General features: G+C 47.1%; 1 protein-coding gene across 1 annotated transcript in view; it reads left to right on the top strand.

Annotated features, from left to right (window-relative positions):
• The window catches only part of CELSR3 (cadherin EGF LAG seven-pass G-type receptor 3), an 80,882-nt gene extending 54,494 nt beyond the window's left edge, over window positions 1–26,388 (top strand). Inside the window, exons 4-36 of the mRNA XM_075286287.1 lie at window positions 5,293–5,408; window positions 6,248–6,336; window positions 6,440–6,597; window positions 7,086–7,249; window positions 7,546–7,671; window positions 7,922–8,091; window positions 8,200–8,385; window positions 8,714–8,824; window positions 8,949–9,117; window positions 9,680–9,821; window positions 9,927–10,047; window positions 10,521–10,704; window positions 11,464–11,565; window positions 12,264–12,278; window positions 12,550–12,644; window positions 13,106–13,315; window positions 13,506–13,689; window positions 14,422–14,571; window positions 14,901–15,081; window positions 15,377–15,544; window positions 15,758–15,884; window positions 16,192–16,398; window positions 16,626–16,800; window positions 16,880–16,992; window positions 17,321–17,400; window positions 19,287–19,413; window positions 21,091–21,210; window positions 21,293–21,429; window positions 22,078–22,178; window positions 22,381–22,554; window positions 22,640–22,834; window positions 23,100–24,216; window positions 25,416–26,388. Of these exons, the coding sequence (XP_075142388.1) occupies window positions 5,293–5,408; window positions 6,248–6,336; window positions 6,440–6,597; window positions 7,086–7,249; window positions 7,546–7,671; window positions 7,922–8,091; window positions 8,200–8,385; window positions 8,714–8,824; window positions 8,949–9,117; window positions 9,680–9,821; window positions 9,927–10,047; window positions 10,521–10,704; window positions 11,464–11,565; window positions 12,264–12,278; window positions 12,550–12,644; window positions 13,106–13,315; window positions 13,506–13,689; window positions 14,422–14,571; window positions 14,901–15,081; window positions 15,377–15,544; window positions 15,758–15,884; window positions 16,192–16,398; window positions 16,626–16,800; window positions 16,880–16,992; window positions 17,321–17,400; window positions 19,287–19,413; window positions 21,091–21,210; window positions 21,293–21,429; window positions 22,078–22,178; window positions 22,381–22,554; window positions 22,640–22,834; window positions 23,100–24,216; window positions 25,416–25,443 (5,542 nt within the window). The 3' untranslated portion in view covers window positions 25,444–26,388. The remainder of the gene's footprint in view (window positions 1–5,292; window positions 5,409–6,247; window positions 6,337–6,439; window positions 6,598–7,085; window positions 7,250–7,545; window positions 7,672–7,921; window positions 8,092–8,199; window positions 8,386–8,713; window positions 8,825–8,948; window positions 9,118–9,679; window positions 9,822–9,926; window positions 10,048–10,520; window positions 10,705–11,463; window positions 11,566–12,263; window positions 12,279–12,549; window positions 12,645–13,105; window positions 13,316–13,505; window positions 13,690–14,421; window positions 14,572–14,900; window positions 15,082–15,376; window positions 15,545–15,757; window positions 15,885–16,191; window positions 16,399–16,625; window positions 16,801–16,879; window positions 16,993–17,320; window positions 17,401–19,286; window positions 19,414–21,090; window positions 21,211–21,292; window positions 21,430–22,077; window positions 22,179–22,380; window positions 22,555–22,639; window positions 22,835–23,099; window positions 24,217–25,415) is intronic.
• Window positions 26,389–27,607: the final 1,219 nt, after the last annotated feature.

The raw sequence follows: 27,607 nt of genomic DNA, 5'->3' as shown, positions 1-27,607 counted from the left end.
CCCCTGTAGACTGGCAGCGCCCCCTCTTCTGCAGAGTGGCAGCTGATCACTTACAGTCTGATCTCCCCCTGTAGACTGGCAGTGCCCCCTCTTCTGCAGAGTGGCAGCTGATCACTTACAGTCTGATCTCCCCCTGTAGACTGGCAGCGCCCCCTCTTCTGCAGAGCGGCAGCTGATCACTTAGTACAGTCTGATACCCCCTGTAGATTGGCAGCGCCCCCTCTTCTGCAGAGTGGCAGCTGATCACTTACAGTCTGATCTCCCCCTTTAGACTGGCAGCGCCCCCTTTTCTGCAGAGTGGCAGCTGATCACTAACAGTCTGATCTCCCCCTGTAGACTGGCAGCGCCCCCTCTTCTGCAGAGCGGCAGCTGATCACTTAGTACAGTCTGATCCCCCCTGTAGACTGGCAGCGCCCCCTCTTCTGCAGAGCGGCAGCTGATCACTTACAGTCTGATCCCCCCTGTAGACTGGCAGCATCCCCTCTTCTGCAGAGCGGCAGCTGATCACTTACAGTCTGATCTCCCCTGTAGACTGGCAGTGCCCCCTCTTCTGCAGAGCGGCAGCTGATCACTTACAGTCTGATCCCCCTGTAGACTGGCAGCGCCCCCTCTTCTGCAGAGCGGCAGCTGATCACTTACAGTCTGATCTCCCCCTGTAGACTGGCAGCGCCCCCTCTTCTGCAGAGTGGCAGCTGATCACTTACAGTCTGATCTCCCCCTGTAGACTGGCAGTGCCCCCTCTTCTGCAGAGTGGCAGCTGATCACTTACAGTCTGATCTCCCCCTGTAGACTGGCAGCGCCCCCTCTTCTGCAGAGCGGCAGCTGATCACTTAGTACAGTCTGATCTCCCCCTGTAGACTGGCAGCGCCCCCTCTTCTGCAGAGCGGCAGCTGATCACTTAGTACAGTCTGATCCCCCCTGTAGACTGACAGCGCCCCCTCTTCTGCAGAGCGGCAGCTGATCACTTAGTACAGTCTGATCCCCCCTGTAGACTGGCAGCGCCCCCTCTTCTGCAGAGCGGCAGCTGATCACTTACAGTCTGATCTCCCCCTGTAGACTGGCAGCGCCCCCTCTTCTGCAGAGTGGCAGCTGATCACTTACAGTCTGATCTCCCCCTGTAGACTGGCAGTGCCCCCTCTTCTGCAGAGTGGCAGCTGATCACTTACAGTCTGATCTCCCCCTGTAGACTGGCAGCGCCCCCTCTTCTGCAGAGCGGCAGCTGATCACTTAGTACAGTCTGATACCCCCTGTAGATTGGCAGCGCCCCCTCTTCTGCAGAGTGGCAGCTGATCACTTACAGTCTGATCTCCCCCTTTAGACTGGCAGCGCCCCCTTTTCTGCAGAGCGGCAGCTGATCACTAACAGTCTGATCTCCCCCTGTAGACTGGCAGCGCCCCCTCTTCTGCAGAGCGGCAGCTGATCACTTAGTACAGTCTGATCCCCCTGTAGATTGGCAGCGCCCCCTCTTCTGCAGAGTGGCAGCTGATCACTTACAGTCTGATCTCCCCCTGTAGACTGGCAGCGCCCCCTGTTCTGCAGAGCGGCAGCTGATCATTTAGTACAGTCTGATCCCCCCTGTAGACTGGCAGCGCCCCCTCTTCTGCAGAGCGGCAGCTGATCACTTACAGTCTGATCCCCCCTGTAGACTGGCAGCATCCCCTCTTCTGCAGAGCGGCAGCTGATCACTTACAGTCTGATCTCCCCTGTAGACTGGCAGTGCCCCCTCTTCTGCAGAGCGGCAGCTGATCACTTACAGTCTGATCTCCCCTGTAGACTGGCAGCGCCCCCTCTTTTGCAGAGTGGCAGCTGATCACTTACAGTCTGATCCCCCCTGTAGACTGGCAGCGTCCCCTCTTCTGCAGAGCGGCAGCTGATCACTTAGTACAGTCTGATCCCCCCTGTAGACTGGCAGCGCCCCCTCTTCTGCAGAGCGGCAGCTGATCACTTAGTACAGTCTGATCCCCCCTGTAGACTGGCAGCGCCCCCTCTTCTGCAGAGCGGCAGCTGATCACTTAGTACAGTCTGATCCCCCTGTAGATTGGCAGCGCCCCCTCTTCTGCAGAGCGGCAGCTGATCACTTAGTACAGTCTGATCCCCCCTGTAGATTGGCAGCGCCCACTCTTCTGCAGAGCGGCAGCTGATCACTTAGTACAGTCTGATCCCCCCTGTAGACTGGCAGCGCCCCCTCTTCTGCAGAGCGGCAGCTGATCACTTAGTAGTCTGATCCCCCCTGTAGATTGGCAGCGCCCCCTCTTCTGCAGAGCGGCAGCTGATCACTTACAGTCTGATCTCCCCCTGGAGACTGGCAGCGTCCCCTCTTCTGCAGAGCGGCAGCTGATCACTTAGTACAGTCTGATCCCCCTGTAGACTGGCAGCGCCCCCTCTTCTGCAGAGCGGCAGCTGATCACTTACAGTCTGATCCCCTCTGTAGATTGGCAGCGCCCCCTCTTCTGCAGAGCGGCAGCTGATCACTTAGTACAGTCTGATCCCCCTGTAGACTGGCAGCGCCCCCTCTTCTGCAGAGCGGCAGCTGACTACTTAGTACAGTCTGATCCCCCCTGTAGACTGGCAGCGCCCCCTCTTCTGCAGAGCGGCAGCTGATCACTTACTTACAGTCTGATCTCCCCCTGTAGACTGGCAGCGCCCCCTCTTCTGCAGAGCGGCAGCTGATCACTTAGTACAGTCTGATCCCCCTGTAGATTGGCAGCGCCCCCTCTTCTGCAGAGCGGCAGCTGATCACTTAGTACAGTCTGATCCCCCTGTAGATTGGCAGCGCCCCCTCTTCTGCAGAGCGGCAGCTGATCACTTTCAGTCTGATCCCCCCTGTAGACTGGCAGCGCCCCCTCTTCTGCAGAGCGGCAGCTGATCACTTACAGTCTGATCCCCCCTGTAGATTGGCAGCGCCCCCTCTTCTGCAGAGCGGCAGCTGATCACTTAGTACAGTCTGATCCCCCTGTAGATTGGCAGCGCCCCCTCTTCTGCAGAGCGGCAGCTGATCACTTAGTACAGTCTGATCCCCCTGTAGACTGGCAGCGCCCCCTCTTCTACAGAGCGGCAGCTGATCACTTTATTCGCCTTATAAATGCTGCATATTTCAGCGTTTCAGTCCATAGTCGGAGTAATTAGTCTGTTCTGTCTTTTATTACTTTTGTCACATTTTATTAGATGTGATTATCTAGGAGGATATTTTATATGAGCTTTTGAGTCTGCAAATTTAATCTCCTGCTCGAAAGAGGTCACGTTTAATAACATCTCTCCCGGGGGCGTCCTGAGGCCACGAAAATGTAACGGGATAAATTACACGGGCGCTAACAGGAGAGGCGAGCAATTAAACAATGACCACTCTGGAGCGCAGGCGGCAGGCGTACCCAGGGATGGGCCCTTTCTCTATAAGGGGGCCTTGTAGCAACCACTGGTTTGCCTGTATGGTATATACACCCTGGGAAGAGACATTAGATGGAGGAGACTTCCTGAAATGTAACGACTGTCCTTATTAGTCCTCCACTAAATGATATAGAGCCGCAGTCCCTTCACTGGTCATCCGCTATGCAGGAGAACTGCAGAACAGCCCTGTTAATGTGAATGGGGCCCGATGCAACTTCCTGCAGCATTCTATGCAAAGAAAACTTGGAAGAGGGCGCAGCGCTAAATCAATCCCCATTCTCACGACCTGTGGGGGTGCCAGAGATCAGACCTTTGTCGGGTCCTGACAAGGATAACACTACTTTTTGGTACCACAATTATTTTTTTCCCACCCTGTAACCATCAAGTCCTCCACAATGCCAATGTGGGACCCAGCACAATAAAAGAGCCGGGCCCCTGCGGCCTGCCGTGATCTCTTGTGTCATGTATCAGTCAGGTATGGCGTATCGTCGGCCTCTTTGCCGTAGTCAAGGTCGTATTCTACATTGTCATTTCTCCTCATAGATATTTATATCTTCTAATGACGCTCTTGAATCACTTGACCCTCTTAAGCAAGGCCATTAAAACCTCCACATGGCCAAGTGCAAGGACCCTGCTCGGCGTGATAATAAGGACTGAGTGGCTCGGCAGAAGGGAACATTTCAGGCTGAAGGAAAAACATTAATTTCTTGTCAATGTCTAACTGCTTAATCCCCATAGAGGAACATTTCAGCTAAAGGTCACCGCCCGTCTCCCCACCGGAGCACAATCTCCAAAGACAGATTCGGACATCCTTGCTTTAATACCTTCCCATCTCTTCTGAATTTTCCTGTGGTGAAAATTGTACTGAAATCCTGGTAATATAGGAGACCATTATAAAGTGCACAGTCTATAATATGTCAGAACTCATAAATACTTGTACAAGCGCAACATCACATTGCCAGCAGCGGCAGAATTACCATAGATCAAAATCCTCCTGACATCCTGCAGAGCAGTAATTAAAATAGAGAAAAACAGCAAAAGAAGTGATCACTGCGAGACACTGTAATACATTACATTACTTATCCTGTATTATACTCCAGAGCTGCGCTCACTATTCTGCTGGTACAGTCACTGTGTACATACATTACATTACTTATCCTGTATTATACTCCAGAGCTGCGCTCACTATTCTGCTGGTACAGTCACTGTGTACATACATTACATTACTTATCCTGTATTATACTCCAGAGCTGCGCTCACTATTCTGCTGGTGCAGTCACTGTGTACATACATTACATTACTTATCCTGTATTATACTCCAGAGCTGCACTCACTATTCTGCTGGTGCAGTCACTGTGTACATACATTACATTACTTATCCTGTATTATACCCCAGAGCTGCACTCACTATTCTGCTGTTGCAGTCACTGTGTACATACATTACTTATCCTGTATTATACTCCAGAGCTGCGCTCACTATTCTGCTGGTGCAGTCACTGTGTACATACATTACATTACTTATCCTGTATTATACTCCAGAGCTGCGCTCACTATTCTGCTGGTGCAGTCACTGTGTACATACATTACATTACTTATCCTGTATTATACCCCAGAGCTGCGCTCACTATTCTGCTGGTGCAGTCACTGTGTACATACATTACATTACTTATCCTGTATTATACTCCAGAGCTGAATTCACAGTTCTGCAATCTCCCAGCATCCCCTGCTCATTTGCATTCTGAAGAATCCTTATAGTAGAAATCCATCCTTCTAGTGTCAGTGACCCTCGCCCCTTCTCCCACACGATCATTAGAGTAATCTAGTCTGACCAGGGTCCTATATGAATAAGAATATTCCTCACTGCTCTGTGTAATACAAAATTATTTTTTCTTCCTTTTGCCTATTCAGATTTGCCACCAGAGAGAACAATGGCCTCTTGTTTTACAATGGACGCCTGAATGAGAAGCATGACTTCATTGCGGTGGAGATTAATGACGGCCAAGTACAGCTGAAATACTCCACAGGTACTCCTCTCTCCTACTGCTCTGCATGCGTAGGTGTCAGTCTTTACTGCTCTTTCGTCCTTCTATTCATGAAGATGTAATACCAGCTGTATGAATCTCTACCAGTGAGGGGGAAATGATCATCACCAACCACTGGGAGCCTTTAGTATTTGCAGGGGGTCATAGGCCAAAGGGCACCGCTCGCCCCTCTCCACCAAGAAGCATTAATATTTCAGGTTACCAGCCCATTGTTGAATATATTAAACTGAGTTTGGGAAACATTCCTAGTCCCGTCTGCCACATCCATTCAGTGCGAGACTATGGCACAGATGCGTTGCAGAAACCTGTCGATAAATGGCGCATTAGCGGCGGGTCCTGTTTGCAGGGTTTGTGCGCATGGATCTCCGGGCAGCAGATTGATGGCCCCTTTAGATGCAGTCACTGGCGCTGTAAATCTTCCCCCATTGTGACAGTGAAGCCGCAGCCCCGACAGCCAGCAGATTTAGCTTTTTCCTAACCTCTTAATTGCTATTGTATCCCTGTGCGGTTCCAGAGCGGCGGCGAGATAATGCAGAGCTGAGTGTGTCATTAATGGACGAGCAGATAGACACAATCCACTTTTATTAATTACACCTCGTTCCTTTCTTGATGGATGCCGGAGAAGCGGGATTAGCCAACCTCAGCAGCGGGAACATCTGTTACAGTGTAAATGGGGGCCGACAGGGCAATGGGCTCCAGCAGCACCTTGCATTAATGTGATGAGGGTGGTCCGGGCAGAATTAAGCACCTTCCGTACCGGAGCAGGCACTCGATATCACAAGGTTTTGATGGAAATTATCATTGGGTGATTTTTTTTTTAGGTGAATCGAGCACTCTGGTGGCCCCCTACGTCCCTGGAGGGGTCAGCGATGGCAAGTGGCACACGGTCCAGCTCCGCTACTACAACAAGGTAGGAATCGCCATAAGTCGCCATTCTGTGACTGTATCTAATCTGTATTAAGTAGACTAGATACGAATTTAGTCCTGGTAAAAAATAAATGTTTTTTTGTTAGCCCAAGACGGGTTCTATGGGGGTGGCCCAAGGACCCTCGAAGGAGAAGGTGGCTGTACTGGCGGTGGACGACTGCGACATTTCTGTGGCCTTGAAATTCAGCAATGAGATTGCAAATTATACGTGTGCGGCCGAAGGAGTCCAGTCCAGCTCCAAAAAGTAAGTGGCCAATATTAATAGCCCTGACATAACCAAACGTCCATTGCACCCAATCACATTACAGCTTTCATTTTCCAAAGGCTCTATGAGAAATAAGAGCTAGAATCTGATTGGCGGCTACGGACAACTGCTCCTATTATCCCCTGCACTGATTGTAAGAAATCTCTACCATAGAAATTGGGTCCAGACCAGCCTGGGGAGGGGTTTTGCTATACAGACTCCCCAGTATTACATCCATATGTCTTTTTAAGGCTTAAAGGGGTGTGGGGTAAGACATCCATGCCTGCTTTCTTCCACAAACAGCACCACATCTCTCCACAGGTTGTGTCTGGTATTGCAGCTCAGCTTTATTGAAGTGGATGGGGCCGAGTTGCAATAGCAGATACCAGGAGTGTGCGGCACTGTTTTTGGAAGACTGCAGCCATGTTCTTCTAGATGGTAGATGTGTGTAACTCCAGTAACATGGCTTTTCTCCTGTATCCCTGCAGATCCTTGGATCTCACAGGTCCTCTTCTTCTCGGTGGCGTCCCTAATCTCCCTGAAAACTTCCCGGTGACCCACAGAGAGTTCATAGGATGTATGAAGGATCTGTATATTGATAGCAGGAAGATCGACCTGGCCTCATACATAGCAAATAATGGAACCTCAGCAGGTAGGACTTCTAAGGTTTAAAGGGGTTTTCCAAGGAATTATTGACCTATCCTTAGGAAGGGTCATCAATTGAAGATCAGTGGGGGTCTGACACCTGGCACCCCTCAGATCAGCTGTTTAAGACAGCCATGTGACATCACGGCCATTGGTCACATGGTCCCATTTAGTGAATGGGCTGAGCTGCAATACCAGATACAATGTACAGATACTGGACTACAACTCCCAGCCGTGTCCCCTTTACAAACCTCATCCCTGTTCTGAAACCAATTGTTAACGTCTGTGTCCTTGTATTGTCAGGGTGTAACGCAAAGCAGTCATTCTGTGACCCCAACCCCTGTAAAAATGGAGGCAACTGCACATCAGGCTGGGGCACGTACACTTGTGACTGTCCCTTGGGTTTTGGCGGAAAGGACTGTAAGATCAGTAAGTACATGTGTTGCCAATTTCGTCCCTTATGTATGTATTTGTTCTTGACATTGAGACATTGTATTGAGCAGATCTGTAAATCACGTGGATGACGGGAATGAATAATTGGATGTATCTGTACTTAATACAGTGTGTATGAAGCAGAAGAAATTTGCTGCCCTCTACTGGTCATAAACTGGAATGCACATCTGGGTTTGATATATGGTTTATGCCAAATCTTATTATAGTAAATCCTTTGTCTCCTCAGCAATGCACCATCCTTATCATTTCAATGGGAGCGGGATTCTGTCCTGGGACTTTAAAAATGAGGTGAAAATCTCCATTCCCTGGTTCATGGGGCTGGCGTTCCGGACACGGCGAGCCGACGGATTACTGCTGCAGGTGCACGCTGGCCAATATACCACCATTCAGTGCCAGGCAAGTCCTGTATATACCATTGATACAATTGCATGTCATCTGCAGCACATCTCTTATCTAGTGCGTAGTAGGATCTGCCTTACATCTCGCCTCTACCTTCCCTTGCAGCTTGTTTCTGGACACGTCTCGTTCTCTGTCGGCCGCGGTTCGAGCAGAGCCTCCACCCTGCTGTTAGACCAGATGCAGGTGAATGATGGGAGATGGCACGACCTGCAGATGGAGCTACGCGATGTGCGCAGCGGACGCGAAACACGTTACGTTATCACTATCAACTTGGATTATGGGTTTTACCAGGTACTCAAGGCCTTATGCATTAGTATAGACTACGCCACTAGTCATATACTGTATACTGACTGCTTACTAGGCTGTTTATAGATCTGTGCCATAGTAAATAGGACATAAGGGAAATGAATTCTGAGCGGTTTCCTGTTTATAATGTTAATATTGCACAATTCCATAAATAACTTGCATTTGGGATATGGGCTGTAGTAGCAGCGATCCTGGTATTGTACCAGCTGTCAGGAAAATCCGCTTCTGAATCTGTGGCAGAAATACAAGGCTCCCCCTCAGATCCTACAGCGGACATTATTAGATCTGTAATGATTTTTCTCTAATTTTTTAGGACACCGTCAATGTGGGGACTGAACTCCATGGACTGAGGGTTAAACACCTTTATGTGGGCGGCGTTCTGACAGCCCAGGAGGTACAGAATGGTCTAGAAGGCTGTATACAGGTGAGGACTAGCTCCATATACATCGCCTATGTCATTCTTCTACACTCAGCGCCATGGCTTTCAGTTTTGGATATTGTTTCTTTAATACTACACATATTACATCAGACATGTTATTACATTTCAGGGTCTGCGCCTCGGAGATACACCCAGCGGCATCACCTTGCCCAAGCCAACAAGCCTCCTGAATGTCAGAAATGGCTGCAACGTCACCAACATGTGTGAGCCTAACCCCTGCCACGGAAACAGCTCCTGTATGGACACGTGGCTGGGCCATGCCTGCGTCTGTAACCCAGGTGTGTATGACATGCTAAACATCAAGGGGTCTTTGCTGCATTTCCTTGTCTTTTCCACTTCCATTCTGTCTTCTACCACATAGGAGGGGATCTTTTCATATGAAAGGTTCTTTAACACTTCTCCCACTTTCTAATCTGTTTTTTTGGTCTTATGATATTGACAATTGGTCCTTAAGATCATATCATTGTATGTCTGACACCCAGCACCTGCTTCCACCACCAATTTGCTTGTTGGAGTCGCTGCAGTAGTCAGACATGTGCAATGGCCTCTTCCCTGCATACCAAGCAGAGCGCCATACATTTGAAAGTGGCTGTGCTTGGTATTGCAGCTCAATTCAATTGATTTGTGTGGGATGTAGCTGCAGTAAGGCCACGTGAACTGGTGGCGGCATTCACATATGTGGCCGATTGGCGAGGAGTGTTGGACCCCAAGTATAGGACATCAGTAACATGGTCCTAGAAAACCCCCTTAAATTTCACACCATTTCCAAGGCCCCTGCCTGCAGTCAGTGAGTGGAGTCATTGGATATATAATATAATAAGCCCCTGTTTGTCCACACAGGATTCTTAGGAGATAACTGTGTAGATGTCTGTCAGCTGAACCCTTGTGAAAATAAAGGAGTGTGCGCTCATCGTGCAGACCAACCCCTGGGTTACACTTGTGAGTGCTCGGGGCACCATTTTGGAAGATACTGTGAGCACAGGTAAGCATTATAAAACTGGAGTAGGGGTATGGTCATCACACAACCAATACAGACCTCCTCCTATACATTATATACTCCTCTGCTCATGTCTGACTGTCCTTTTAGAATGGATCATCACTGCCCTAAAGGCTGGTGGGGGAATCGAACCTGCGGACCGTGCAACTGTGATGTCAATAAGGGCTTCGATCCAAACTGCAATAAGACAAACGGGCAATGCCACTGCAAGGTAAATGGAGGGGGGCGCTAAAAATGGAAGGGCATTAAAGGGAAATTCTAATTTGTTTTTATACATTGATTGTAGATTTTTTATTCTATTTTCTGTCCATGATTACGGGGCGGCCATCTACAATAGCAGTCGATAGATAGATAGATAGATAGATAGATAGATAGATAGATAGATAGATAGATAGATAGATAGACAGACAGACACATCCCCACCACCACCTTTCCTCCAGGGTCGCTGTCTTACATAGTCCATTCTGATAGGAGGGGATTCTGGTGCCAGGTTTCCTCTACTAACCAATAATTTGGTAATCTGCACTTTAGAGGGGATGGGGGGGGGGGGGGTTGTACCCTGATTCAGCTTTAACCCCTACAATTCCCAGGCCCCATAACAGTGAGTCCCAGATGGTATATGTTGCCTGGTGGGTTTGGACATTTGTGTACATCATATCTCTCTTCTCTTCCCTCACACTACAGGAATATCATTATCGCCTTAAAGGAAGCGATACATGTCTGCCTTGTGATTGTTACCCCATTGGGTCTTCATCAAGGTCATGTGATCTCGATACCGGCCAATGCTTTTGTAGACCCGGAGTGATTGGACGTCAGTGCAACAGCTGTGACAACCCATTTGCTGAGGTCTCGCCAAGTGGCTGCGAAGGTGAGATGTCAGTGCGGGGTAGTTTGCAGATAATAGCCCCCTCCACCCTCGCTGACCTGCCGACCAACCATCCGTCACCCAGCGCTCTCCTCTCTAATGACTTCTAATTGGTATAACCAGAGCAGACGTCTTCTGGATACACCGAGTCATCCCTGTAATAATATTCTCAGATAAATAGGATGTGGCGTCTCAGTGGAAAATGTTATTAGGGAGATATATGTTATACAAGTACTGGAACGTTCCCATTAGACTTCATACCTCTTCTATCCTGAGAAAACCTTTACAGATCTAGAGACGATCTGCCCATAAGATGCGAATAAACCTTAAAGGGACAGTCCAGAACTTTAAAAACACACGGAAGAAAGCAGACATGTTTTGTAAACCCGGACTTCTCCTTTAAGGATGTGACATAAACACTGTGGTAAAAAAATCTGCATCATATCTGGTGAAAATCCAAAATAGCAAAAATGCACAATTTTTGTTGCAGATTTTACCCTTGGTATTGCAGATCTGCAGCATAACACCTAATACTTTGCCTGCAAATCTTCATTGCAGTTTTGGAATTCTATTCATGAACCAGGGGTCCATGGAGAAAGCAGATGGCACACAGATGCCCCTGGCATTACAAGCTGGTGACTGGGGTCCCAACAACAAATTGCTGCAGTACCTGCTTGATGGGGGGCAGTTCTATGGATCCCATATTAGTAATAGACTTGTGCTGCAGTCTCATGTCCTCACCAATGTCCTTCTGCTTTGCAGTTATTTATGACGGATGTCCAAAAACATTAACTTCAGGCGTTTGGTGGCCCCGCACCAAGTTTGGCCTCCCGGCTGCTGTTCCTTGCCCAAAAGGCTCCCTAGGTAAGTAATACAATGTGACTGTGCTGGATCGACTGTTACAAGCTGTCATGTCATCTCATCACCCACGAGCAGACTGAAATCCTGCCACCCCAACAAGTGCGCTCTCATCAGACAGATTGCTCCAAATTAGCAGCACTCCAAATATTTCCAGAATTATGCCAGGCGCTTAGCTGAGAATCATTAAACATTGCCGATCGCTGCCCACCTTGTTTATATCCCGCCTGTCAGGGAGCTGGAGAGAAGCCTGTGGCTTGTCAGTGCTCAGACGCCAGGTAAAGCCGGATCTTTCATAGTAAACCTCCTAATAGAAATGGAATTATCACTATTTATCCTCTTTGGATTCCTCTTCATTTTCTGTCCCCCATGTGCCTGTGTTCACATACCCTAACCCCGAACATGCCCCTTAAAGTCTGGTTCAGTGGGCCCATTATAATCTGATGACATCCCTTTAAGTCTACCTATAGGATCCTTTTCAATGCCCCCTCCCCAGATTACTGTATAAATGTAAAGCTTGTCCATGTGATGGCTTTGACTTGTTCTCTTGTTGTAAGTCACGTGTTTTACAATCCATTGTAGAGACAGGAGCCGTGCTATGTCTGTACTGCAGTATATGTGTGCACTCCGGGGTATAATCTGGTATTAATGACATTATTCCCTTCCTTGTTTACCCTGTACCACCTGCCCCTTTTTCTTCCCAGGTGTGAGGGGCTCAGGTGAGGATTTTGAGTTGACCCTCTGACCCTTCAGCCCCTACCCGTGTATGCTTTATGTGATTTATTTGACTCCCCATTACGTGCTGCTGCTGCTTCCAATCCCTCTGCCTGACCAGCCCTTCCTGCAACCTGAACTGACCCAGCTGCCTGCGCCAAATCTAACCCAAACCCCAAATGCAAGATCCTGCCTGGAATGTGGCTTTTTGTACACTGCTTCTTCCGTGCTCCACTCCTTCTTTAGTCACTGATAGATTGTATGTCTTACTAACAGGAGCCGCCATACGACACTGTGACGACGTGAAAGGTTGGGTTGAGCCAGATCTGTTTAACTGCACCTCACCGGCGTACACGGAATTATCTGTATTGGTAAGAAATGCATCCTATAGCATTGTATTGAGACTGTCGGAGATTAGAAAGACATGGCTCTGTTCTAGAAAGAGCGCCACACCTGTCCATAGTTTGTGTCTGATATTGCAGCTTAGTTGTCTTAAAGTGAGTGGGATTGAGCTGCAGTACCAGAAATAACCTGCAGACAGGTGTGGCACTGTAATAAAATATCCATCATTTTCTAATCCTAGACAGCTCGTACATGGGAATATGGCAGCACCGTGCAGGGAGATGTGTTATGTTTTTATGGTCTCACAGATAGGTAGGGGGTATACATGACAAGGGGGAGTGGCTTATATTACAAGAGGGGGAGGGGCATATATGATCCGCTATATCCATTGAATGGATATGATATACGCCATCATTACAGAATAGGCCTATAAATGTCAGTGATCCCTTTAAGTGACCTCACCCTTATTTCTTTTCTTCTTCCCCCCCAGTTGGACAGTTTAGAGAGAAACGAGACTGAGCTGAACACCATCGAGTCCAAGAAACTTTCTCTCCGCCTTCACTCCGTGACTGACCACATGGAACAGTATTTTGGGAACGACGTCCACATAACCTACCGCTTGCTGTCCCTGCTCATGCAGTTTGAGAACAGACAGAAAGGGTTTGGTCTGACGGCGACACAAGATGCCCATTTCACAGAGGTGAGATGTGATGTACAGACTTGCCTGGTCCTCCGGGGTAAGAGACAATCTTTGTAGCCGCAGGTTCAGTCACTTGTCAGAGCTACTAAGCAGCCATCAGAATCTGAAAGCAGGTCTGGCTGCAACTAGAGTATATACTGGAGCTCCACATATACTGTGTATTATATTACATATATATATATTTTTCTAGAACCTTCTCCGCACAGGAAGCTCCATCTTAAGTCTCAGTAACAAGGAGCATTGGGACGCCCTGCTGCAGAGTGACCATGGCAGCGCCGGACTCATGGAACTGTTCCAAGAATATGCCAGCACCCTGGCCAGGAACATGAAACTTACTTACCTGAACCCGGTTGGCCTGGTGACTCCTAACATTGGTAAGTACAAGCCGTGTAAAACATTCATATGGAACGTCATTGTGAGGAATCGCACTATAGACAAGCCGTGTGGCGTACGTACTCACCCTTGTTTATATACCCATTGGTGTCTCCCTCTGGTCACTATGGGGCCTACCCATCGGACAACCAGTCATCAGACCCTTCTTACCAAAGAGTTAAGCCTGCGTCTCGGACAAATCCTGTAATTCACAATAGGATATTTGCAAATGGGTTTTCTCAACCAGACGACCCCTTTATAAGAACATTCCCCTAATCTTATTACTTGAGTCTTACGGGTTAGTAGCAAAAAAAATTGCTAAGGTTCCTTTGTTGTTCCTCTTAGCCAGTTAGCAGTGAGTCTTCATGACTGTGTATCTGACCTCTTACTAACATTCGTCAGATATGATGTGATTTCGGAGGGAACTCAGCAAAAAGTTCATTAAGTCTGATGCCGCCTGGCAGGAAGGTGCCTATCTCCGAATCCCTGGCGCCTGAAGAAACTGCCGAGTGGCATAAATGTTAGCGCGTCTGACACGTTTCCAGCCGCTCGTTTAGAGGAGGAAGAAATGTGAATTAAATGTGATTAGTTCCGTTTCCTGGCTGCCCGCACCGTGCTCCGCCGTCTGGAGATATTGTGGGTTTGCAATTATTGCTAGACATTTATCACACACTCAAGCAGATTGTATAGAGAAGCTCCTGAGACGCTGCTACTTCTTCCTTTTCTTGTGACAGTCGTCAATATCGAGCGAGTGGATAATCAGATCTCGCCGAAAAGACATTTTCCCCGGTATCACAGCAGCCTTTTCCGAGGTCAGACTGCCTGGGATCCTCACACTCATGTGGAGCTGCCCGGCTCGGTCCTCAAGACGCCTAAACAAGAAGGTAATGTGACAATGCACCTAACCAGGCAGTTCTTTAGTTAACTTTCTTCCTGGAAAAGCTGGGTGACAACAAATATGGCTGCCATGACAGCTCGAACTTGAGTTGTCACCCAGCTTTCTGGTCCATGAACGATAAATCTCCCTAGCTATGCTGTGACATATTCCCCACTCCCATAGTATTATATGTACAGGCAAGTTTGGCATTCAGGATCCTGGGAGAGCGTACTGCATTGCAGGATCCTTACCCCTTACATAAAGTTTATGACCTTCTATATGTGGTGCAAACTTCCCCCTAATATATAGGATTAAAATGTCTATTTTTGTTTATAGTGCCACCCACAGCTGTGCCATCTCCAACCAGCCCTGAGAGCAACGTAACCACAGCAGTCCCTCCACCAAAGAGAGTCCTCCCAGCACCAGAACCTGCGCCAGTCATACTTGTCCTCATTATTTACCGCACCCTGGGTGACCTATTGCCTGCACGTTACAACACAGAGAAGAGAAGTCTCAGGTGAGCCCCCTTGTGTTCTGCTGAAGCTGAGCCCTCCAGGAAGGATAGTGTTAACATCTTGCCTGGCATTCCCTGTAACCCTTTCCTTCCTGTAATGACGGGCTTATAGCATGTATATACAGGATAACTGCTCTTACACTATAATGCAGCAGCCTGTGTACTGTTGTTACCAGATGTTACAGAACTACAACCCCAAGCAAGATGTGCTGGGACTTGTAGTTTTACAAAATCTAGGAATGCACAGGTTGTAGATCACCTATTAAGTAGTGATACAAGGTTTGTTTTGTCTTTTAAGGATCCCTAAAAATCCAGTGATGAATACTCCCATCGTGACAGTGTCTGTGCTCAGAGACCAGTCCTTTATCCGTGGGGATTTGGTGGAACCGCTGGTAATAGACTTTCAGCTGCTGGAAACAGTGAACAGAAGCAAACCAGTCTGTGTACAGTGGAATCGCACAACCCAGTACGTAATCCTCCTCTATATACAGTCTACATGTATGCGATAGATAGGAGATAGATAGATAGATAGATGATAGATAGATAGATAGATAGATAGATAGATAGATAGATAGATAGATAGATAGATAGATAGATAGATAATAGAGACAGATATTATATAGATAGATTATTGGATAGATGTGCCACAACTACTCTAACAACTATCTTCTACTTTCAGAGTGGAGTATCCGGGCAGCTGGACAGCTAAGGACTGTGAGCTGATCTTCAGGAACACGACCCACGTGCGCTGCCAGTGCTCCCAGTTTGGTAGTTTTGGGGTCCTCATGGATGGCTCCCACCGAGAGGTAAATGTACTGAATGCTCTTTATATTGCGATGCTCTCAGCATGGCCGGCTATTATCTAGACATATAGTGCAGTTTATAGAGCATAGTCATTAGGGTTTATGTGTCCGGCGGTGTGAGGTCTGCACAGCACGTTCTCCGTGTTATCGGCCTCCTGCTGTAAGAATAGCGGCATATTCTAATTATGATAATAGACGTGTACATGGTTGTCAGTAGCGATATATCAGTGTGTGGTTGTATAGGGTAATGTACAGTATTGGGGGTCCCCCACGTTTAATGTGTCTCATCTTCTTCCTTTGGATAACACAGCAAATGGAGGGCAATCTGGAGACCCTGGCCATTGTCTCCTACACCTGTGTGTCCATCTCGCTGGTGGCTCTTCTGTCAACGTTTGCAATTCTGACGTCTCTGAAGGGGATGAAGTCCAACACCCGGGGGATCCACTCCAATATCGCCGCTGCTCTTTTCTTCTGCGAGCTTGTCTTTCTATTGGGTATCAACAGTACGGAGAATGAGGTGAGAGGATAAAGGGTGACCGGTGTGTCCTACATGGTCTTCATTACAACTCCCCTAAGGGTGTCACAAAGCTTTCCCTGACTACTGAATGGCAAATCTATATCCCACATATTATTAGAGACAGATTTGGTATTCAGGACCCTGCGGGAGATGTAACAGCAGCCACCCAGCTTTCTCAGAGACAGATTTTCATAGTCAATGACTTGTGCTCTTCTTGTCTCTCTTAGTTCCTCTGCACCGTGATCGCCATCTTGCTTCATTATTTTTTCCTGTCCACGTTCGCCTGGTTATTTGTGGACGGGCTCCATATTTACCGCATGCAGACCGAGGTCAGGAACGTTAACTACGGAGCCATGAGATTCTACCATGCCATTGGTTGGGGTGTGCCGGCCATTATTACAGGTATGTGCCTTATAATAGAGGGCCTGACAGGGGTTTGTAGAGCCACAGTGGAATAGTCCAATGATGTTTTTCTTCCCAGGTTTGGCCGTGGGCCTTGACCCCGAAGGTTATGGGAACCCGGACTTCTGCTGGATCTCCATCCATGATAAACTCGTGTGGAGTTTCGCCGGACCCATCGCTATTGTCATAGTGGTGAATATTCCTCCATTACTACTAGCCATGAGCGATGATCACTTGCATTTGTCTCCATTTTCCATTAACCCTGTACTTGCCTCCATCATGTCATGTCCTACCATATACAGGCCTGTCCCTTACTAATATAACTATATAAGTGGACAGGTCACTGCCCCCGACAAGACCGACCCAATGCCGTTATCATTGCTGTGACCTGATTGGCCACCCCATATCAAAATCGGATGCACTTGGATGTTTCTGTGATGTGTCGTGTACTATACAACCTATTGCGCCTCACTTGTTATCCTTTGCTTATTTTCTTCCATTCTGTTATGTCTGGTTCCAGGTTAATGGAGTTATGTTCCTCATGGTGGCCAAACTCGCCTGCTCCCCCGGACAGAAGGAGGCAAAGAAAAAATCTGTCCTGTAAGTGTGTCCAGGGTTCGCAATGGGTGTGGCCTAGATAAAAGTGGGTGGGGTCTAAAGCTCAGGAAACTTTTTAGAACATATATTTTATCAACCTGAAATTAGGATTATCTCATTGAAAAACAGAATGGTCAGCTCCCCCTCCCCCTTCATTCTTAAAGGGAGTGTGTCACCAGAACCGTCCCTGTTGAAATATAAGCACAGTCAGGTAGCCGGGTTTCACAAAATAAAACAGTTTTTTCTGCGTCCCGAATGGCGCCTGTTGTTGAGATATTAGCTTTATCCTGATATGCTGCCGAGCTGTTTGGTGCAATGAGGGCGACAACGCTAATATCTCAGTAACGTCAGCCATGATGAAGGAACCAAAAAATGCATTTTATTCACATAAATCCCAGTTATCTGTTTGTGCTTATAGTTTAATAAGGCTGTAGTGGTGACAGGGCTCCTACTAATATTATAAATGTGAAAGTTGGTGTGTTTGGATGTTTGTTCCCTAATCACACCTAAACTGCTGAGCGGATATGTGTGAAATTTTGCATATACTTACCTTGTGTCCCAGAATGAAAGATAGGCTACTTTGTACTATATACTGCTGTATACACTGTATGTACTCTATATACCACTATATACTGCTGTATACACTGTATGCACGCTATATTCCACTATATACTGCTGTATACACTGTATGTACTCTACTACTATATACTGCTGTATACACTGTATGTACTCTAGATACCACTATATACTGATGTATACACTGTATGTACTCTATATACCACTATATACTACTGTATGTACTCTATATACCACTATATACTGCTGTATACACTGTATGTACTCTATATACCACTATATACTGCTGTATACAGTGTTAACACAGACGCTGATAGGACACTCAGACAACACAACCCCTGTGCTCCATATTGCCTGATGTAGCCGAGCTGAGGCAGCGCGGTACCACAGCTTGCTATGCTCTCCATACGGATGTGCATGCGCTGGGGCTGCTGCGCATGTGCACAGATGTAGCAGAGCCGACATGCGGACGCAGGTGCATCACCGCCAACCACATTTGCCTAATTATAAGCGACTCATCGCCAACAACAACCCGCAGACACAGTCGTGGGCAGAAGCTAGTGACAGATAACAGAGAACAATAGATTCTATTCACACATATATATGACTTGTGAAGTGCTGTGGAATATGTTACAGCTATATAAAAACTATTATTATTATCATCTAGCTAATGGTGATAAAATACACTTAAAGGGGTTGTCCGGCCCCAAATCAAATGTTCATACTGATGAATTCATCCTAGTATGTGATCTGTGGGGTCTGACACCCGGCCCCTGCACAGATCAGCGGTGCTGAAAGCTGCTATTGGACAGGTGGTGCGTCCAGCACTGCTCCTATACAGGGAGGGGGGCTGCAGTTCACTGGAGCCACCACTATACAGGGAGGGGGCTGCTGCTCTCTCCTATTACTTGCATAGTACTTGTGCTGTTTACTTGCAGATTCTGGCACCTGGAGGCTCCTAGGGCAGCTGATCTGTGCAGGGTTGGGTGTCAGGCCCAACAGGTCACATAATGATGACCCGTCCTGTGGATAGGTCATCATTAGGAAAATTCAATTTGGAGCCAGATGACCCCTTTAATCCATCGTAAACCTATGAAAGGGATAATCTAGCCATAATCTAATATATGTATATTCAGTTTTGTATGAAACGTCTTCTATAATGATGTGTAATATGAATATGGTGTCCCCCGTCCCCCAGTGTTGCCCCCTCCCCCCCCCTTGTATACAGAATACATGCTGAATGTATTAATGTTCTCTTTCCTGGTGTAACCTCCATCCTGTGCTCTCTGCCGCTTCTTCCTATCTTCCTGTAGCATGACTATCCGAAGCTCCTTCATTCTCCTCCTGTTTATCAGCACTGCCTGGCTATTCGGTCTGCTGGCTGTTAATAACAGCATTCTGGCCTTTCACTACCTCTATGTTCTGCTCTGCAGTCTGCAGGTAAAATCACATCCTATGGCTCCAGTCACACACGTGCTTCATTACCAGGGCAGATTTGTATCTCCTGTATGTTATAAGGTATATACAATGAATAGGGCAATGGTAGCCGTGTATGTTATAATGGAAGGGAAGAAGCAATACTATACCACTATAGTGAATGAATGTCCATAGCAGTTGTGTTCCTGACCTGAAGGGGGCAGTGTGCTATGTTATATTAAAGTGTGGCTGCAGCTATGGCTCCTACTCCTGGTGTAGATCTGAGATCTCTGCTGAGCAGGTCGGGGGATCTGTATGTATATTAGGGAGGATCTGACAGAAGTAAGATGGCCATACACAATGGATTAACCCGCAGGACCAGCCAACCATCTAATATGGGGGAGGGGGGGTTCTGGCTCTTCCACAATGACAAATTTGAGGGTACAGAAGGATCAGGCAGCTACGTTTCATCCCTGATCCCTTTTCTATGAGCAGGAGATACATTCCCTCTAGATGTGTCTGGCAGCGCTTACTTCTCATTGAATACACATGCATACTTAGCCAAGCCCAGCATGCATGTCTGTGGGGGTTTAAGGGATTAGCTGTCGCCTGAACAAGCTTCCATTGTGTAGGGTCAGTTTAGAGGCTTTAATAAAACATCTCTTCAGCCAGTGCCAGCTATATGTATGTACAGAGACCCTACATATAGTATGAAGGTGTGAGTACTCAAAGGGGTTATTATAAGAAATGTTAGGTCTCAAGACAGACTCCCCCTCCCACCGTGTCCAGTACTCTTCATTCTGATCCTGTCACTCCATTATCCCTTCATTTTCCTCTACTTCACCCTCATATGTCTTTATGAGATCACTTTACATCTTCGTACTGTTACTATGACTCTGCCATCTTTGTGCATCTTGTATATCCCTTTTATATTCCATATACTATGTTGTGCTCTAGTGTATTCATATATGCCATCACTAACTTACAACCCCACCTATATCCATCCCATGTACCACCAATATATCCCTAAACACTATATACCACATGCCATTACTCTAACCCAGGGGTAGGGAACCTTCAGCTCTCCAGCTGCTGTGAAACTACAACTCCCAGCATGCTCCATTCTCTTCCATGGGAGTTCCAAGAACGGCAGAGCAAGATGCATGCTGGGAGTTGTAGTTTTGCAATAGCTGGAGATCCGAGGTTCCCTACCCCTGCTCTAACCCATGTCCCATTACATTAGATTAATATTCCCCCATATTTACAGCTGGCTATAAACACTAGATGTTGCTGACGGTCGTACTAATATGTTTGGGGTTGTCCTAACTTTCCCCTTACAGATAATGACTTGGAGAGAGAAGGATTGGTCATGTTGAATTTCCTCATGCCCTATCCTTTATACTTTGTTCTCCTGAGAGGTATAGGACAGTATCTTACACCCCATTCAGAACAACATTTACAGAGCTAAGTGTCCATGTGTATGGGAGAGTCAGGAGGAATAGCCCTTGGTCAAAAAGGTATCTAACCAGAAGTGTATGGCCAGTTATATATATCTGTGCCCTCATGTACCATGTCCGTCCCCCTGCCTACCACTGTGGTGCCCTGAGTACCCTCGTGTCCCATATTGTAGCCCTCAGCGCCACCATTGTGTAATGCATTAATGCGGTTGCCTCTCCTAACTACTGTCTAATGGTCCCGCAGGGTTTGGCGGTCCTGGTTCTCTTCTGTGTCCTCAATGAAGAGGTCCAAGAGGGATGGAAAATTATATGTCTTGGCAAGAAGGGCCAAGGAGAAGACTCATCCAGACAAGCTCCGATGGGGGTAATACACTGGTGTGCTGCTGTTATTAGTCGCATCCATCTTGTGATGCAGAAATCTGACTCCTTTCCTCTTTTACCTCCAGGGTCCCAATGCCTACAATAACACGGCCTTATTTGAGGAGAGCGGTCTGATCAGGATCACATTAGGAGCGTCCACCGTGTCGTCTGTCAGCAGCGTTCGCACCGCACGTACCCACTCCAGCCACAGAGCCTATCTGAGGTAGACCAGCTCATTTACTACCAATTGCTCTTCGGTAATGCTGCATTTCTCCTGCGGGGGCACTGCAGGGAAATCGAACACTTACTTCCACATATTACAGCTGATCACTTTGGGTTTGTTCCCATCTGCATTGTTTAATCCGTTTTTTTGGGGTTTTATTGGTCCATCGCAGGACCAGAATGGATTAAGCAATTAAGATTGTCCGTCTAATGATGGACAACAACACATCCCAGTGGACTCTATTGCCCATAATGGGGTCAGTTGGGTATCCATTATTATTTACTCACTGACATCACTGAACGAAAAGTGGAGTTTGCCGAATGTTTTTTAATCACGATTTCAGATGGACTCGGACTCATCAGTTCATTGCCGAAAACAAAAAAGGGGATACTCAAAATGTAGAACCCCATCTTTAAGGGGCTCTATCAGCAAAATGTTGCTGTATGAGCCCTACATATGCGTGAGTAGCCTTTATAAAGGCCATTCAGGCACCGCTAATCTTATTTTAAACCCCCGTCCTGTTTTAAAATAAAACTATAAAAACATATAGGTAAATCGTACTTGAACGTGCACCCTGGGCGGTGATGCACGATCCAATGTTTTGCTGATAGAGCCCCTTTAAGTGTTGCTCTCTACCTTTTCCTGCAGGGAAAACATTGCAGCTCGCCAAGGATCTGTCAAAGACCACAGTCATCACTCCGGTCCTACTGACCTGGACATGGCAATGTTTCATCGGGATGCTGGCGGAGGTAAGGAGACATGCCAAATTAGCATTGTAAGATAGGGGAACATTGTCTGACTCCTGCTAAGTAAGTATTAGATCAATAGGGTTTGCGCTGTGGGATACACAGGACTGGACGTTGGAGAGGAACCGGAGATGGAAGACATCAAATTCCTTGGTGTGAAGATCCCGTGATGGTAATAATAATTTCCTTGCATTGCTCTCCCTAGAACAAGATTCTGACTCGGACAGCGACCTGTCATTGGATGAGGAGCGCAGCCTGTCTATTCCGTCATCGGAGAGTGAAGAAAATGTCCGCCCTCGAAACAGGTTCCAGCGTCAGTTCAAAAGGGCGGCTCACAGCGAGAGACTTCTCACCAACCCATCGAACCACAGTCCTAAAGGTGACGGCAGAGTCCCACATATTTATTCAGTCTGTATCCAGTATAGCCAGTGAAATTATAACTAGACAACTCTCTTCTCTTATAGATATGGATGGCAATGACTTGATGTCCTATTGGCCGGCCCTGGGGGACACAGAGGGGCAGCCAAACACATTGCAGAAATGGGGGTCTGAAAGGAAACTTGGTCTCGATCTCAACAAAGACGCAGCGAACAATAACCAGCCAGACCTGACTAGTGGGGATGAAAACTCCCTGACACACTCCCATAGACAGAGGAAAGGTAACTGAAATGGGGGCCAAGCATGCATGTGTATGGGGAGTCAAGGGGAATAGCTGTTCAGCTGCCTAATGTATAGAGAGGTTGAGGGTTTCACACTGAGAAGGGATAGTCCAGTGGGGGCAACCCCTTTAAGAGGTTGCATTTAATGAGGACAAATCTTGTCTGCAGGTACCGGTGATCTAGAAGAGACTAGAAATCCCTTAAGGATAATGATGACTTCTCAGAACTATTTCCTAACCTATTCCCTGTTATTTTTTCCATCTAGGAATCTTGAAAAATCGACTTCAGTACCCACAAGGTTTGCCGTCCATGGGTAGGATGACAAATGAGTTATCGTGGTATAAGACCTCGACGCTGGGTCACAGGGCTGTGCCGGCAGCCTCATACGGCAGAATGTATTCCGGAGCTGGCAGTCTGTCTCAGCCGACCAGCAGATACTCGTCTAGAGAGCAGCTGGACATGCTCATGCGGAAGCAGATGTCGAGAGAGCAGCTGAGTAGAAATAATTCCCGGGAACTTCTGGAAGCCGTGCCCAGTAGACATGGATCTCGAGAACAGCTAGATACAATCTCCAGCCGGCATGGTTCAAGGGAACATCTGGAAATGATTTCCAGCAGACACGGATCAAGAGAACATTTAGAGAGCATATCAAGCCGACATGGTTCTAGAGAACATCTAGACCAGTCCGACATGAGAAGCGATAGGGATAATCTGCCGAGAAGGCATGCTTCTAGGGAACACCTGGAAGAGTTACATAGCAGATATGGGTCAAGAGAGCAGCTTGACCCCGGGCAAGTAAGGGAAATGTCTCGAGACTGGGTAAACACTTTGCCAGGTAGGCAAGTATCTAGGGAGAGAATGGACTCTTTATTAAACAGACATCCTTCTAGGGAGCAGCTAGACCTTCAGTCGAGAAGACAGCCTTCCAGAGAGCAACTAGCATCGACTAGGCAACTGTCGAGAGAACAATTGGACTTTTTATCAAGAAGGTCTAACTCCAGAGACCACCTGGACTCAGTGCCTAGTACACATTCATGTACAGATAACTTAGAACCTCTTTCTAGAAGGCAACCATCTAGAGAGAACTTGGAGACTCTTTCTAAAAGGCTTCCATCTAGGGACAACCTCGAACCTCTCTCTAGAAGACAACCTTCCAGGGAAAATCTAGACACAGTTCCCAGTCGGCATCCGTCCACCGAACAGCTAGATATCCTTTCATCCATCCTGGCTTCATTTAATACATCCGTCCTTTCATCCAATAATTCCGCCCACCAAACAGTGAACCCCTCAGTGCAAAACTCCTCAACCCCGTCTTTGCTGTGTTCTTCAACACCCCATTCTGCCACGTCACACAGCATATCCGAGATGTCTGCAGATTCTGAGTAAGTCAAGTGACGTAATCTGCCATTCCATTAAAGGGGTTTTCTGGGACATACATATTGATGAACTGTCTTTAGGATAGATCTTCAATATGTGATCGATACTCGGAACCCCACAGATCAGCTGTCTCTTCGCTGAGCCGATGACGTCACATTCATTGGTCACATGGTACAACAGCTGCACAGTCCTATTCATATGAATGGGGCTGGGCGGAAATACCAAGCAATGTATGTTGATGTCCTTGGTATTTTGTTGAAGAGAGTGTAGCCCTCATACAATCTTTGCAGGTTTGGGATATCTGACCCCCATTGATCACCTATTAATGACCCACCATGAATATGCCCCTTTAAGTAATAAAATATGATTAACAGGGCTGCACTTTCTCAGACTGTACAGGTGACTGCCGACATACCCTATGACAAGGCCGAACACACCTAAAAAGCTTTGGCAGAAGCGACTGTCACTCTTTTAGTTGATGTTCATTGCAAAGAAAATATCTTATAAAGGACGGCCTGCTTGCTCATTGAAATACAAGTATTTCTGCAATAGTCTTGGTGAGGGGGCCCTGCCATAACAGTTAATCATGTCCGACATACACAAATACACAGCTCCTGAGTATATCAGAGCTTTCTGTTGTAAGCCGTGCACCCAGGGGTGTAACTATTGGGCATGGAGAGGTAACTGCTTCATTCAGGCCAGAGTACCTGAGGGGGGCGCTATACCTTTTTAGAAGCTGTATAAGGGTTTTATACGGGGTTTTTTGGTCAGGATTTTGAGGCCGTATCCATCTCAAAATCCTGACCAAAAAAACGGCTCCCATTGAAATCAACGGGAGCTGACATGCTCATTTTTTCAGGCGGATTCGCCTCGCGACATCTGCCTGAAGTTACTCCCGACAAGGCCCATTCATTTGGGCCTAATCCAGAGTGGAGTGCACAACTGCATCGGCATCCAGTTGCAGCTACCTGTATTTTGGTCTGGAACCTGAGGTGGCCTCCGCCTAAGGTTCCAGACCAAAAAACCCTGTGTGAACTTACCCTTCTAAGTAGGACATGGTTGGTGGGGCCCTGGAACTCCATGTCACATATCCGTTTGAGCTGTAATGGACAAAAAGCTGGAACTTCCCTTTAACACTATGGCTGTATAGAGGATCATGGGGGATTGATACTAACCTGTCCCATTTTTTTGTCGCCTACTTAAGGTTAGTGAGAAATGACGGTCACTCCTGAAAAATCCCCATTGGGAGCAGAAGAAGAGGAAGATACTATGGGCAGCTGTGTACGCAAGCACCTGGTTACATATTTGCTAGCAGAGGTCTGTAGTCCACTCGCCGGCCGGCCTGAGACGTGACTGAGCAGAAGGTGGTCGAGAATCTCAGGTAACCATTTACCAACTACAACGCCGAAGCCAGGAGGGAACATCAACAAGTGCACGCACCATGACGGGAAGGAAGGGATTGTGGCACAGAGCACTGACGCTACCAAACGCTGTATCTATGTATCGTCCGAAAAGCTTGCTGCGGGAGGCTCCTTTATACAGATGGTCATCAGGGGAAGAGAGGTTCACAAGAACTCAAACAGACATTTTTTATACATTTTTGTACGTTTGTAACCAGAGCTAAAAAAGGAAAAAAAAAAAAAAGCAGAAAATTTTTATCCTTATTTTTAGGAGTAATTTGTCGATGTCATTCCAATGCAGACACTGTTCTTGTTGAGGGTTGCTTAAAGGGGATGTGAGAAAAATAGGATTACACTTGAACTTTCAAGAAAGTCCGATGGATTAGGAGAAACCTATTACACAGGGTGAGAGGGGGAAAGAAATGTGTATTGTAATATGATTGTATAAAAAGAAACTATCATGAAAATGTCTTACGGTGTCTGGAGTTCATTACAGATGGGAAATGTATCGTATAGGCCTTGCCTTTACAGACGACAGGCGGCTACTATGTGGGCTGCACCAAGTGTTTGCATTCCTTGTACAATTTTCAAGGGTATGTCCACCATCTTATAGTTTACAGTTGTGCCACTATCGATACCTATCCCCTATCCTATGGGCAATTGACTACTCGGCTATCTCTGGCAATCCATTAGAGAGTAATGAAGTAGAACGAACATGCACATCACATCGACTCATTCATGATAAAAGATAAGACCCCTGTCCTCGAGTTTGGTGGTCACAACCAGGGGTGAACCATGGGTTTCTGCCGCCTGAGGCGGACGTCAGGGAGGGGGCAGAGAGGAGGGGGCGGGACCATGTGGAGGGGGCGGGGCCGAGCGGAGTGAGCATCTTTAGCAGGCAGAGAGCAGGAAGGGAGAGGACCTGCTCTCTGCCTGAGCGTGAGGGGCGGCTGCTGGAGCAGCACTGCCATTACTGATAAGTAATGTAATGTATGTACACAGTGACTGCACCAGCAGAATAGTGAGCGCAGCTCTGGAGTATAATACAGGATAAGTAATGTAATGTATGTACACAGTGACTGCACCAGCAGAATAGTGAGCGCAGCTCTGGAGTATAATACAGGATAAGTAATGTAATGTATGTACACAGTGACTGCACCAGCAGAATAGTGAGCGCAGCTCTGGAGTATAATACAGGATAAGTAATGTAATGTATGTACACAGTGACTGCACCAGCAGAATAGTGAGCGCAGCTCTGGAGTATAATACAGGATAAGTAATGTAATGTATGTACACAGTGACTGCACCAGCAGAATAGTGAGCGCAGCTCTGGAGTATAATACAGGATAAGTAATGTAATGTATGTACACAGTGACTGCACCAGCAGTATAGTGAGCGCAGCTCTGGAGTATAATACAGGATAAGTAATGTAATGTATGTACACAGTGACTGCACCAGCAGAATAGTGAGCGCAGCTCTGGAGTATAATACAGGATAAGTAATGTAATGTATGTACACAGTGACTGCACCAGCAGAATAGTGAGCGCAGCTCTGGAGTATAATACAGGATAAGTAATGTAATGTATGTACACAGTGACTGCACCAGCAGTATAGTGAGTGCAGCTCTGGAGTATAATACAGGATAAGTAATGTAATGTATGTACACACTGACTGTACCAGCAGAATAGCGAGTGCTGCTCTGAAGTATGATACAACTCCAGCAGTATAGAACAAGCCATGTAAGTAGAAGTTAATGTGATTTTTCAGGCACTAGTGGTATCCATCACCCATTAGGCCTGTTTCTCTTATATTCAGAGGTGGATATATCCTTTTCAAGACAACGTCCAAAAAAAATCTATACACACAAATCTGCCAAACTCTGTATCCCTGCCAGTGAGGACAAGAACTGGCTGCATTAGGTTTCTGCATTCTTTCTATTTCATTGGAGACACTTTGTGCCTCGTACCTCAGTGATTCTAATATTATATGATGTTAC

Source organism: Leptodactylus fuscus, chromosome 9 (assembly GCF_031893055.1).
Source record: "Leptodactylus fuscus isolate aLepFus1 chromosome 9, aLepFus1.hap2, whole genome shotgun sequence".
Lineage (NCBI taxonomy): Eukaryota > Metazoa > Chordata > Amphibia > Anura > Leptodactylidae > Leptodactylus > Leptodactylus fuscus.
The sequence above is the reverse complement of the archived record's forward strand: the minus strand, read 5'-3'. Positions and strand labels throughout refer to the sequence as shown.